Source organism: Salmo salar, chromosome 05, assembly GCF_965601325.2.
Source record: "Salmo salar chromosome 05, fSalSal1, whole genome shotgun sequence".
NCBI classification, from domain to species: Eukaryota; Metazoa; Chordata; class Actinopteri; order Salmoniformes; family Salmonidae; genus Salmo; species Salmo salar.
In genome coordinates, this window is record NC_138295.1 from 75,568,834 (window position 1) to 75,582,417 (window position 13,584).

Genomic DNA, 13,584 nt, shown 5'->3' on the forward strand with positions numbered 1-13,584 from the left:
TAATCCGGCAGACGGGGGGTAGCCCCGGGCTCACACTGCAGCTCTCGTGCTCAAACTACTACTACTGGACTCAGATGACCTACATCGCGCGCCAGGAGGAAAAGGAGAGAAAGGGAAAAGGGGGCGCGGAAAGGAAATAACCAAATAAACAAGGCGGCATCTTCAACATTATCCAGTGTTTTCAACCAATTCTATGAATGCATGTCAGTTTGTTTACGCATCCCGTAGTGATTGAGAAAACGCATTAATGCAGTTGTATCTATGTCTGACAGTGTATATATTCTATTCGAAATTCAAGTTCAATTGACAAGGCCGACCTAGGCTGTAGCCTATAACGTCACTCTACTCCCGACTGGTGGCCGACAATCCAAATTGCAATAAAGTAGCGTTTCCTACTCCTGGGCTGCGTTCAGTACGAAACAAAGTAGAGTAACGTTCAATTAAACGGAAACGGGGGTACTGAACGACCAATTAAAATACGGGGAGGGGTTGTGGATGAAAATGCTTGGCTTCTCTTGAAATACGTCACTCATTGCTTTAAGCCAACCCACAAAAACGGAGCTAACGTACCTCAAAGTCTGTTCAATAAAAACGGCCAAAGACTCCAGCCACAAGACTGCTAAATAGTTAATCAAATAGCTACCCAGACTATCTGCATTGCCCGTTTTTGCACTCACTTATTTTGATTTATCACATAGTAAACAGTAGCAGCAGCGTTGGCTATCTGTCACTTTATTCCTATTATACATTATGTACATATCTACCTCAATGACCTTACACCCCTGAATATCTACTCTGTACTAATATAGCATAGCCAAGTTATCGTTACCCATTGAGTAGCTATTATGACTTTTATTATTACGTGTTTTAATTTTCTATTATTTCTCTCTGCATTGTTGGGAGGGCCCGTAAGAAAGAATGTCACTGTTAGTCCAGACCTGTTGCTTACGAAGCATGTGACACATTTGATTTGAACGTTTTGGGGGAACGTGCCGTTCAGTACAAATATATACGAAACGTAGCAAAGGTTCAATCGAACTGAACACACTCTTGTACTCAAGTGACAAACTGCTACAACAAGACAATCATCTGTGTCAAATGCACGGTGATTGGGCAAATTGTAGACTACTTCTGGAAAATCTGTATTTTGATGAAAGTACTCTGCCTGCAGCATAGGCTCTTTTTGTTATCATTGGCCTCGCCCCCCCCATCTAAGAAACCTATTGCAGCCCTCATCCTCCTCATACAACACCCGTTCTGCCAGTCACATTCTGTTAAAGGTCCCCAAAGCACACACATTCCTGGGTCGCTACTCTTTTCGGTTCGCTGCAGCGACTGGAACAAGCTGCACAAAACACTCAAACTGGACCGTTATATCGCCATCTCTTCACTCTTAATTTTGGACACGCTTACTGACAGTTGTGGCTGCTTCGCGTGATGTATTGTTGTCTCTACCTTCTTGACCTTTGTGCTGTTGTCTGTGCTCAATAATGTTTGTACCATGTTTTGTGCTGCTACCATGTTATGTTTTCATGTGTTGCTGCCATGCTATGTTGTTGTTTTAGGTCTTTGTTTAGTGTTGTGGTGTCTCTCTTGTCGTGATGTGTTTTGGCCTATATTTTATTGTACATGTTTAATCCAGCAGTTTGGTAGGCCGTCATTGTCAATTAGAATGTGTTCTTTAACTGACTTGCCTAGTTAAATAAATAACTATTATTCACGTGTTGATTTTACGATTGATTTACGATAGGCGGCAACAACGAACAAGTACTGACAGTAGAAGAAGATACCTCAAGTGTTTCCGCTTCCGGGTTCTGAATTCAGAACGTCGTGTGAACGCCGCGCTAACAGAAAGTTTGTTCACAGCGACTTGGATTTATTTATTTCAATCTTTTAATATTAATGTTTTAGAATATAATTGATATAAGAGGATATATTTACCTGTTAAGGACGAAATCGTCTGGTTGGTAAGTTGCTCACCGCACGGGGGAATCAGCCTGTTGTAGCTTTCTAGCTAGCTACAAGAGTTCAATGCTAGCTAGTAGTTGAGACATAGCTAGTTAGCTAGCCAACACTGGCAAACATCTGTGTTGACAGGTGAAATGTGAACAGGCAAGGGAAACAAAAACAGCAAGTGTTTGTTAACATGGCAAGCAAACTAACCATAACTTTTAGTAGCTAACTTAACTAGAAAACGTTAACTGGGCAGATACACGTGACGTTGGTCTGTTTGTCAACTTTGCTGATCACCTATCCATGCCACTAAGGTTAACGCTAGCTGCTTGGCTAGCTAAGAAGTTTGTTTGTTTCTGTGTGTTTGTTTGTTTACCGACTACCATTGTGTTGTAGACGATGTCTCTTCCTAAACGGGAGGTGGAGGAGCTGCGGCCCTGGGTGGAACGGACCGTGAAGAAGGTGCTGGGTTTCTCTGAGCCTACTGTCGTCACTGCGGCCCTGCACTGTGTAGGCAAGGGCCTGGACAAGAGGAAGACTACAGGTGTGTGTGAGAGGGGATTATGAGGGCAGTTGGTGTGTGACATGTTACACTGAAATTAAGGCAGAAAAGCTGTGTTGAACCTTGTCTCTGTTTTGCTAGCCTATTTTTCCAGAACGTCTGTTTTTTGTGGGTCTGACTCAAACAGATAACTGTTCAGCAGTCTTTAAATGTTGTATTTGACCCTTGACTCCTAACCTTTGACCCATCAGACCAGCTGCGTCCATTCCTGGATGAGTCTGCCGGTGGGTTCGTGGAGAGACTATTTGAGGCCCTGGAGGAGAGCCGCAATTCCCGTGGGAACAAGGGTGCTGGGGAGAGGAACCGCAAGAGAGACCTGAAGGTAGACCTCACCACACACTGCTGCTGATGTACCACATGTTCCACGTTAATCTGCAGGTTGTAACCAGTAGCTATCTACATGTCTAGACCATAGAGATGGAACACATTAACCTGTAGCCTGTAACCAGTAGCTATCTACATGTCTAGACCATAGAGATGGAACACATTAACCTGTAGGTTGTAACCAGTAGCTATCTACATGTCTAGACCATAGAGATGGAACACATTAACCTGTAGGTTGTAACCAGTAGCTATCTACATGTCTAGACCATAGAGATGGAACACATTAACCTCTAGGTTGTAACCAGTAGCTATCTACATGTCTAGACCATAGAGATGGAACACATTAACCTGCAGGTTGTAACCAGTAGCTATCTACATGTCTAGACCATAGAGATGGAACACATTAACCTGTAGGTTGTAACCAGTAGCTATCTATATGTCTAGACCATAGAGATGGAACACATTAACCTGTAGCCTGTAACCAGTAGCTATCTACATGTCTAGACCATAGAGATGGAACAGATTAACCTGTATGTTGTAACCACTAGCTATCTACATGTCTAGACCATGGAGATGGAACACATTAACCTGTAGGTTGTAACCAGTAGCTATCTACATGTCTAGACCATAGAGATGGAACACATTAACCTGTAGCCTGTAACCAGTAGCTATCTACATGTTTAGACCATGGAGATGGAACAGATATCGGAAGGGATTGAATGGGTGTAAACAATAGGCTAGGTAAGTTTCTACCATTATCAGAGATTTCATCTACAGAAAGTCATTGTCTCAAGGCTTGATCTTTATTATGTTAGTGTCATACATATCTCCCCTGGGAGCAGGAAACAGTGAGTGGATATTCCCCAGGGGGTTGTTTAAATTACTCATTGCATTGGTTAGATTGCTTGGCTAAGCCTCAGGCCATTGCCGCCTACTGATGTTCCCCCAGGATGTGTTTGGTGATGAGGTGGAGGTGGGTGCGAGGCGCGACGTCCCCGAGGCAGGAGATGGGGTGCCGGTGAAGAGGAAACGTGTCCCCCGCTTCGAGGAGGTGGAGGAACCAGAGGTCCTACCTGCACCCCCTACTGAGAGCCCTGGCATGCTCACTAAGATACAGGTAGACACACACACACACACACACACAGACTCACATACACACTGTTTCCCATATGAAACACACATGTACCAAGATCCTGCTTCACATACAGACGTGTCACGATCCTTGTGAAATGAATCAATGTGTTCATTCTCTCTCTCTGTCCTCAGATCAAACAGATGATGGAGGCTGCCACCAGACAGATAGAGGAGAGGAAGAAACAGCTGAGCTTCGTCCCAGTGTCTTCCCAGCAGGTGAAACTAATCTTCCTCCACTCTCTCCCTCTCTTGAAGGATTGGCTGTCTTTTCTCCTCCTTATAAATGAAAAGTGTAGATGTCTGACAGATATTGTGGACTTGTGTTATTACGGTCTTATAACAATCTCCTGTCTCCCTCCAGAGGCTGCCCCTGCCCACTCCCCAGCCAGACCCCCCTTTTGCCTCTCGTCTTCTCCCTGCTCCCTCTGCCCCCTCCTCGGGCTCTGCCCAGTCCATCGCTCCCTCCCAGGCAGCTACTTTCATGAACGATGCCATCGAGAAGGCTAGGAAGGCTGCAGAGCTGCAGGCCCGCATCCAGTCGCAGTTAGCCATGAAGCCTGGTATACTGGGAGCCATTGTTAACACTGGAGGACCTCATAACCTGGTGGCGCTGGCCAACCTACACGCCATGGGGATAGCACCACCGTGAGTATAGCATACACCACAGACCCGACTTCAGACACTTCCACAAATACATGTCATACTACAGGGAGGCTTAACACATGTATGTCATCTGAGTTTGTGTGTGTGTTGGGTGTAGGAAGGTGGCAGAGGCCCGTGAGTCAAACAAGCCGGCCCCTCTGATTCTGGATGATATGGGTCGGACCGTGGATGCCAGCGGCAACGAGGTGGAGCTAACACACCGCATGCCCACGCTCAAAGGTACAACTCTCCTCTACTGTCACAATCAGCATGCTCTATTCCCTGATCTTCAGTCACCTGTCTGACTGTTCATTCATCTCCTCTCCATCCATCTCCTCTTCGTCCACAGCTAATATCTGACTGTTCATTCATCTCCTCTCCATCCACAGCTAATATCTGACTGTGTTCGTTCGTCTCCTCTCCGTCCACAGCTAATATCTGACTGTGTTCGTTCGTCTCCTCTCCATCCACAGCTAATATCTGACTGTGTTCGTTCGTCTCCTCTCCGTCCACAGCTAATATCTGACTGTGTTCGTTCGTCTCCTCTCCGTCCACAGCTAATATCTGACTGTGTTCGTTCGTCTCCTCTCCATCCACAGCTAATATCTGACTGTGTTCGTTCGTCTCCTCCCCGTCCACAGCTAATATCTGACTGTGTTCGTTCGTCTCCTCCCCATCCACAGCTAATATCTGACTGTGTTCGTTCGTCTCCTCCCCATCCACAGCTAATATCTGACTGTGTTCGTTCGTCTCCTCCCCATCCACAGCTAATATCTGACTGTGTTCGTTCGTCTCCTCCCCATCCACAGCTAATATCTGACTGTGTTCGTTCGTCTCCTCCCCATCCACAGCTAATATCTGACTGTGTTCGTTCGTCTCCTCCCCATCCACAGCTAATATCTGACTGTGTTCGTTCGTCTCCTCTCCGTCCACAGCTAATATCTGACTGTGTTCGTTCGTCTCCTCCCCGTCCACAGCTAATATCTGACTGTGTTCGTTCGTCTCCTCCCCGTCCACAGCTAATATCTGACTGTGTTCGTTCGTCTCCTCCCCATCCACAGCTAATATCTGACTGTGTTCGTTCGTCTCCTCCCCATCCACAGCTAATATCTGACTGTGTTCGTTCGTCTCCTCCCCATCCACAGCTAATATCTGACTGTGTTCGTTCGTCTCCTCCCCATCCACAGCTAATATCTGACTGTGTTCGTTCGTCTCCTCCCCATCCACAGCTAATATCTGACTGTGTTCGTTCGTCTCCTCCCCATCCACAGCTAATATCTGACTGTGTTCGTTCGTCTCCTCTCCATCCACAGCTAATATCTGACTGTGTTCGTTCGTCTCCTCTCCGTCCACAGCTAATATCTGACTGTGTTCGTTCGTCTCCTCTCCGTCCACAGCTAATATCTGACTGTGTTCGTTCGTCTCCTCCCCGTCCACAGCTAATATCTGACTGTGTTCGTTCGTCTCCTCCCCATCCACAGCTAATATCTGACTGTGTTCGTTCGTCTCCTCCCCATCCACAGCTAATATCTGACTGTGTTCGTTCGTCTCCTCTCCGTCCACAGCTAATATCTGACTGTGTTCGTTCGTCTCCTCCCCGTCCACAGCTAATATCTGACTGTGTTCGTTCGTCTCCTCCCCGTCCACAGCTAATATCTGACTGTGTTCGTTCGTCTCCTCCCCGTCCACAGCTAATATCTGACTGTGTTCGTTCGTCTCCTCCCCGTCCACAGCTAATATCTGACTGTGTTCGTTCGTCTCCTCCCCGTCCACAGCTAATATCTGACTGTGTTCGTTCGTCTCCTCCCCGTCCACAGCTAATATCTGACTGTGTTCGTTCGTCTCCTCCCCGTCCACAGCTAATATCTGACTGTGTTCGTTCGTCTCCTCCCCGTCCACAGCTAATATCTGACTGTGTTCGTTCGTCTCCTCTCCGTCCACAGCTAATATCCGTGCGGTGAAGAGGGAGCAGTTCCGTCAGCAGTTGAAGGAGAAGCCTGGCGAGGACCTGGAGTCCACTATCTACTTTGACGGGCGTGTTAACATAGCACCCGCCCAGCGAGCCAAGAAGGGCTTCAAGTTCCACGAGCAGGGACGCTTTGAGAAGATCGCCCAGAGGATCAGAACTAAGGTACCAAATCTGACCCCTGACCCATCACCTTCCACCTCTCACCATAGCCTTTTATTATTTTGAAAGCGTTTCACAACAATTGATCAATACACAGAGAGGAAAAGCTTATTTGTAGAGTGTAAAATGAAACAACCAAAACCACCTCCGTCCCCTGTCCAGGCCCAGTTGGAGAAGCTGCAGACAGAGATCGCCCAGGCAGCCAAGAAGACAGGGATCCAGGCCTCCACCAAGCTGGCCCTCTTTGCCCCCAAGAAGATGCTGGGAGACGGGCAGGTGCCCATCATTGAGTGGTGGGACTCGTACATCCTCCCCTCCAACATTGACCTGTGAGTCTTTACACATTTAATCCCCACTTTACTAGCTCAATATTATCATCCTAACATCTATATCCAAGTTGTATACCTTTTCAAGAATTATCATGAAAGTCCTCTCCACCATTTTCCAGATTTCTTGTTGAGCTGATCACATCTCTTCTCTCTCAGATCCACAGAGACCAATTTTGTGACGATGGAGTTGTTTGGAGTCACAAACCTGGTGGAGCACCCTGCTCAGATCAGCCCCCCGGGTAACCACACACATCCCTTCTTTGATGTTACTTTTATGTCAAGGTCCCAAAAAGGGCTCCTGGATATTAGTCAGGGGGTTAGATTCATCTCACCCGGCCGCCCGTGTAGGCGTGTTTTGCACGGGCTGAAAGTTGACTGCGTTCGATTTGGAACGGGGCTGCCGCCCAGGTGTGACCCAGTGGACCTGTTCAAAGCCCACGGCGAACTCAGCTCAAAACAAAAGTGACCTAATTAAGCGTGTGGAGTAATGACTAGGATTCTGTTTTCACATGACAAAGGGATTGGTTTTGATAGAAACCCTTTATCTGCCTTCCAGATGAAAACTAGTCTGAAAATTCAAACATATTTTATGGAAATATTTTATGCGCCATGCCGCCTTGTTGACAACCTGACCGAAAGGCGTAGATTACTGTTCAGCTTGAGAAGGCTGCTCTAAGTGTTGGTCTCCCTCTCTCCAGTGGACACAGACAAGCCAGGAGTGACTCTGGGAGTGTACCTGACTAAGAAGGAACAGAAGAAGCTGAGGAGACAGACTCGCAGGGAGGGACAGAAAGAGCTACAGGAGAAGGTCCGACTGGGGCTCATGCCCCCCCCAGAACCTAAAGGTAGGATAGAGATCAGGGCTGTTGAAGGAAGGCTGCTTTTCTTTTCTCTTCAATTTGAAGTTTTACTGAGTGGTAGTCCTGTTTGAGGCCTGTATTCCTCTCTTCCCCGTTTCAGTGCGCATCTCTAACCTGATGAGAGTGCTGGGCACGGAGGCAGTACAGGATCCCACTAAGGTAGAGGCCCACGTCAGAGCACAGATGGCCAAGAGACAGAAGTAAGTCAAACCGCTACACATTTCTCTCTGTATTGTCCATTCTTTCTCTTACCCCCTCCCTCATCTATTAACCCATTTCTCCTCGCTCTCTCTCCCCCCTCTCTCTTTTCTGCCTCCCATCTATCACTGCTCCTATTTCACCCACTTCCTGACTCACCATTTCTGTCCTCTCCCTCCATATGACATCTCTCACAACATAACCAGCTGTCTGTGTGTTTGTCCTCAGGGCCCATGAGGAGGCCAATGCAGCCCGGAAGCTCACAACTGAGCAGAGAAAAGAGAAGAAGGTGAAGAAGCTGAAAGAGGACCTGAGTCTTGGAGTTCACATCTCAGTCTATAGGTGAGTTAGGGTATGTCTCTGGATAGCGTAAGGTTTTGTGTGCATGTTATAGTGTTTAGGTAAGTCTCTGTGCACATGTAACTATTTACGGCTTAGTGTGTCCGTGTGCCTTTCCTACTCATTCGTACTTGCTCGCTCACCCCCTCGCTTTCCCTCAGGATCCGTAACCTCCACAACCCGGCTAAGAAGTTTAAGGTGGAAGCTAACGCCAACCAGCTGTACCTGACGGGCACCGTGGTGCTACACCGAGACGTCAACATGGTGGTGGTGGAGGGAGGTGAGAGAGGGGTGGATGGAGGGGGGGAGGAGAGGGTCCATATTAGTCTCTTTAAATGGGGTCTACTTTCACTGAGTCTGAACCATTCAAGCTGCCTTTAATTACCATGAATTACTCATGAAAATCTCATAACATTTCTTATGACTTGTTGCTGTAAATGGGTTCTTCTTTAGCCCAGAGTTAACTACATGACTGAGCATGCATGTTCTGTTCTCTCAGGTCCCAAAGCCCAGAAGAAGTTCAAGAGGCTCATGTTGAACAGAATCAAATGGGAAGAACACAACTCCAAGAGAGATGGTGAGAATTTAATTTATATGTACAGTACCAGTCAAAAGTTGGGACACCTACTCATTCAAGGGTTTTTCTTTTATTTGTAATATTTTCTACATGGCAAAATAATAGTGAAGACGTCACAACTATGAAATAACACATATGGAATAATGTCGTAACCAAAAAAGTGTTAAACAAATGAAAATATATTTTAAGTCTTAGATTCTTCAAAGTAGCCACCCTTTGCCTTGATGACAGCTTTGCACACTCTTGGCATTCTCTCAACCAGCTTCATGAGGTATGCTTTTCCAACAGTCTTGAAGGAGTTTCCACTGAGCACTTGTTGCCTGCTTTTCTTTCACTCTGCTGTCCAACTCATCCCAAACAATCTCAATTGGGTTAGGGTCGGGTGATTGTGGAGGCCAGGTCATTTGATGCAGCACTCCATCACTCTCCTTTGGTCAAATAGCCCTTACACAGCCTGGAGGTATGTTTTGGGTCATTGTCCTGTTGAAAAAGAAATGATAGTCGCACTAAGCCCAAACCAGATGGGATGACGTATGGCTGTAGAATGCTGTGGTAGCCATGCTTTGCCTTGAATTCTAAATAAATCACTGACAGTGTCACCAGCAAAGCACCATCACACCACGACCTCCATGCTTCAAGGTGGGAACCACACATGCAGAGATCATCCGTTCACCTACTCTGCGTCTCAAAGACACGGCGGTTGGAACCAAAAAACTCAAATTTGGACTCCAGACCAAAGGACATAATGGTCTGTCCATTGCACATCATTCATGACCCAAGCAAGTCTCTTCTTCTTATAGGTGTCCTTTAGTAGTGGTTTCTTTGCAGCAATTTGACCATGAAGGCCTGACTCACACAGTCTCCTCTGAACAGTTGATGTTGAGATGTCTGTTACTTGAACTCTTTGAAGCATTTATTTGGGCTGCAATTTCTGAGGCTGGTAACTCTAATGAACTTATTCTCTGCAGCAATGGTAACTCTGGGTCTTCCTTTCCTGTGGCGGTCCTCATGAGAGCCAGTTTCATCATAGCGCTTTATGGTTTTTGCGACTGCACTTGAAACTTTCAAAGTTCTAATTTCCGTATTGACTGACCTTCAAGTAATGATGGACTGTCATTTCTCTTTGCTTATTTGAGCTGCCCTACCATGATATGGACTTGGTCTTTTACTAAATAGGGCTATCTTCTGTATACCCCCCCTACCGTGTCACAACACAACTGACTGGCTCATACTAAAAACAGCAACAAATCAACTCCAAGTGATTGTCATTTAATCTGTTCCAAAGTATTCCAACATACGAGATGTATACGGTGGCAAAGTATGTGAACCCTTTGGAAATGCCTGGATTTCTAAATAAATTGGTCATAAAATTTGATCTGATCTTCATCTAGGTCACAACAATAGACACAGTCTGCTTAAACTAATAACACACAAACAATGATACATTTTCATGTCTTTATTGAACACACCGTGTAAACATTCACAGTGCAGGGTGGAAAAAGTATGTGAACCCTTGGATTTAATAACTGGTTGACCCTCCTTTGACAGCAATAACCTCAACCAAATGTTTTCTGTAGTTACGGATCAGACCTGCACAATGGTCAGGAGGAATTTTGGATTATTCCTCTTTACAAAACTGTTTCAGTTCAGCAATATTCTTGGGATGTCTGGTGTGAACTGCTCTCTTGAGGTTATGCCACAGCATCTCAATTGGGTTGAGGTCAGGACTCTGACTGGGCCACTCCAGAAGGCGTATTTTCTTGTTGAAGCCATTCTGTTGATTTACTTCAGTGTTTTGGGTCGTTGTCCTGTTGCATCACCTAACTTCTGTTGAGCTTCAATTGGCAGACAGATAGCCTAACATTCTCCTGCAAAATGTCTTGATAAACTTGGGAATTCATTTTTCCGTCGATGATAGCAAGCTGTCAGCAAAGCAGCCCCAAACCATGATGCTCCCTCCACCATACTTTACAGTTGGGATGATATTTTGATGTTTGTGTGCTGTGCCTTTTTTTCTCCACACATAGTGTTGTGTGTTCCTTCCAAACAAATCAACTGTAGTTTCATCTGTCCACAGAATATTTTGCCAGTAACGCTGTAGAACATCAAGATGCACTTTTGCAAACTTCAGACGTGCAGCAATGTTTTTTTTGGACAGCAGTGGCTTCTTCCGTGGTGTCCTCCCATGAACACCATTCTTGTTTAGTGTTTTACGTATCGTAGAGTCGTCAACAGAGATGTTAGCATGTTCCAGAGATTTCTGTATGTCTTTAGCTGACACTCTAGGATTCTTCTTAACCTCATTGAGCATTCTGCACTGTGCTCTTGCAGTCATCTTTGCAGGACAGCCACTCCTAGGGAGAGTAGCAACACTACTGAACTCTCCATTTATAGACAATTTGTCTTACCGTGGACTGATGAACATCAAGGCTTTTAGAGATACTTTTGTAATGCTTTCCAGCTTTATGCAAGTCAACAGTTCTCCATCTTAGGTTTCTGTAATCTCTTCTCTTTTGTTCGAGGCATGGTTTACATCAGTTTATTTTTTCATAGGGCAAGGCATCTCTAACCAACATATCTCATGACTCCAATTAGCTTTTGGAGAAGTCATTAGTCTCATAGTTCATACTTTTTCCAACCTACACTGTGAATGTTTAAATTATGTATTCAATATAGACAAGAAAAATACAATTTGTTATTAGTTTAAGCACACTGTTTGTCTATTGTTGTGACTTAGATGAAGATCACATCAAATTTGATGATAAATTTATGCAGAAATCCAGGTAATTCCAAAGGGTTCACATACTTTTTCTTGCCACTATGTGATCGTTTACAAATGTAAGCATGGTTTGAAATGATTGTTTTAGTCAAATGTTATATCTGTATGGGCTTCTTGCGGCCAATTTGCAAATGATTTGTAATTATGTTCCGCCCCCCTGACCATCTGCTCAAGAGAAAATGGGCCCATAGCTGAATCTAGTTGATGATCCACGCTGTATGTCTTACTGTTTATATTACATAATACTTCACTGTTGTGGTTCTGAATCCTTTTCCTTTCTCCTCTGTCTGTCAGATCCAGATGCAGACGATGAGACCAAGAAGAACAACAGATGCAGCCTGGTCTGGGAGGTGAGTGGTTAACCATTACATCTTATTTCACTAACGCTCCAGGAGTGTAATGCATGCTTCATATACTAATCATGTTCATCTTGGACAACTGGCTTCTTTAAAATGGATTGATTGTAAACACAGTATAGACTGATCTAACCTTGTCTTTCTCTTTCTCCCCCTGCTGTTTTCTCTCCTGCCTCCATCTGTCCCCTCTCCTCCCTCCTCCTAGGGCACGGCTAAGGAGCGTAACTACGGGGAGATGAAGTTTAAGCAGTGTCCTACAGAGAACATGGCTAGAGAACACTTTAAGAAGCACGGGACAGAACACTACTGGGACCTGGCTCTGAGCCAGAGTGTGCTGGAGAGCACTGATGACTGAAGGGAGAACATCACTAGAGAGCTGAGGAGGCAGAAGGATCCCTTACCACTGACCCAGGGTCCGATAGTTGTTCATCCTCATAATGGTTAGGGTTAGGAGTTATCTGATCCTGGATCAGTGGTGAAGCGCATTGTTACCTCGTGCACCAGAGACATGCAAAGGTCAGGGGTGATTCTACCCCTCTTACAGATACATTCACAACCCCAACCCAGCCTTGTATGGCTGACTGACTGCCTGCCTGTTATTGTGTGGTGACTTGACTTAAGACAGGGAGGGAGACGGATTGGGAGTGAATGAATGAAAGGAAGTGCTGGTTAGAGAATGGATGAGGGCGAGGTCGTAGATTAGGATGGATATATGGTGTGTACAGATATTATTGAGCGAGGTGTACACTGTTCTGCAATCACATTTTGTGGAAGAGTTGATAACTGTGAGACCATCTTTCTAGTAGTTAGGGTGTCATTCAGGCTGTCAGTTGCTGTGTGTCAGTGTTTAATACTATGGCTGACATCTCTCCACTGTGTGTGTTCTATAGCTTGCTATTGGCTTCTCTACCTGACTACAGTTCCTGAGTGTAAGCCCAGCTGTGGTCCAAATACAGTTCTGAAATATTGCTGCAATGTACTATTCCCAAGCAAAAGCCCTGTTTCGAATAAACAAAAACCGACCTATCAGCGTAGAAGTAACTAAAGACTTTGAAACGTATGAGATCATACATTTGACTGGATTTTGTGTCATGTTTTTGGCCTGTTATTTTTAGTTTATTTTTATAGAAAATGGACAATTCGTTTTTTGTGGAATGACCACATTAAGTATTGACTGACCCAAAATTGTTTTATTTTCTTTAGATGTTTGTTTTGGATAAAGTGTCTTCCCCATATGTTTGATCCTGTATATGTTGCCAATAAACACATGCAGGACAATACACTTTAATGAAAAATGAAAGCTTTATACCTTTGTGCACTTCATAAATTATTTTCAGCTGCTGCATTGGATTGGTAACACAGTGAGAGGTGCCGTTTTATAATGCTTGCGATTGAATGCAACC

General features: G+C 45.2%; 1 protein-coding gene across 2 annotated transcripts; it reads left to right on the top strand.

The window, feature by feature from the left end:
- The first annotated feature begins 1,307 nt into the window (after positions 1-1,307).
- Positions 1,308-13,487, top strand: LOC106575056 (PRP3 pre-mRNA processing factor 3 homolog (yeast)). 2 transcript variants are annotated; one of them, XM_082975573.1, is made up of 17 exons: positions 1,308-1,439; positions 2,350-2,497; positions 2,707-2,837; positions 3,789-3,956; positions 4,106-4,189; positions 4,335-4,618; positions 4,734-4,855; positions 6,559-6,746; positions 6,906-7,072; positions 7,229-7,311; positions 7,771-7,917; positions 8,033-8,132; positions 8,359-8,472; positions 8,631-8,749; positions 8,969-9,046; positions 12,120-12,175; positions 12,387-13,487. In XM_082975573.1, exons 2-17 carry the CDS (start codon positions 2,353-2,355, stop codon positions 12,534-12,536), a joined length of 2,136 nt encoding a protein of 711 aa, XP_082831699.1. In that variant the 5' UTR covers positions 1,308-1,439; positions 2,350-2,352; the 3' UTR covers positions 12,537-13,487. The 2 variants fall into 2 exon arrangements, with proteins under 2 accessions (XP_082831699.1, XP_082831698.1); XM_082975572.1 differs by lacking the exon at positions 1,308-1,439 and adding an exon at positions 1,776-1,967.
- Positions 13,488-13,584: the final 97 nt, after the last annotated feature.

Excerpts from the sequence above, each read along its gene's own strand:
- LOC106575056 (XM_082975573.1), top strand. The coding sequence starts at position 2,353 with ATGTCTCTTCCTAAACGGGAGGTGGAGGAGCTGCGGCCCTGGGTGGAA. Across the intron at positions 2,838-3,788 it reads ACCGCAAGAGAGACCTGAAG|GATGTGTTTGGTGATGAGGT; the intron begins GTAGACCTCACC and ends ATGTTCCCCCAG. Across the intron at positions 4,856-6,558 it reads CCGCATGCCCACGCTCAAAG|CTAATATCCGTGCGGTGAAG; the intron begins GTACAACTCTCC and ends CTCCGTCCACAG.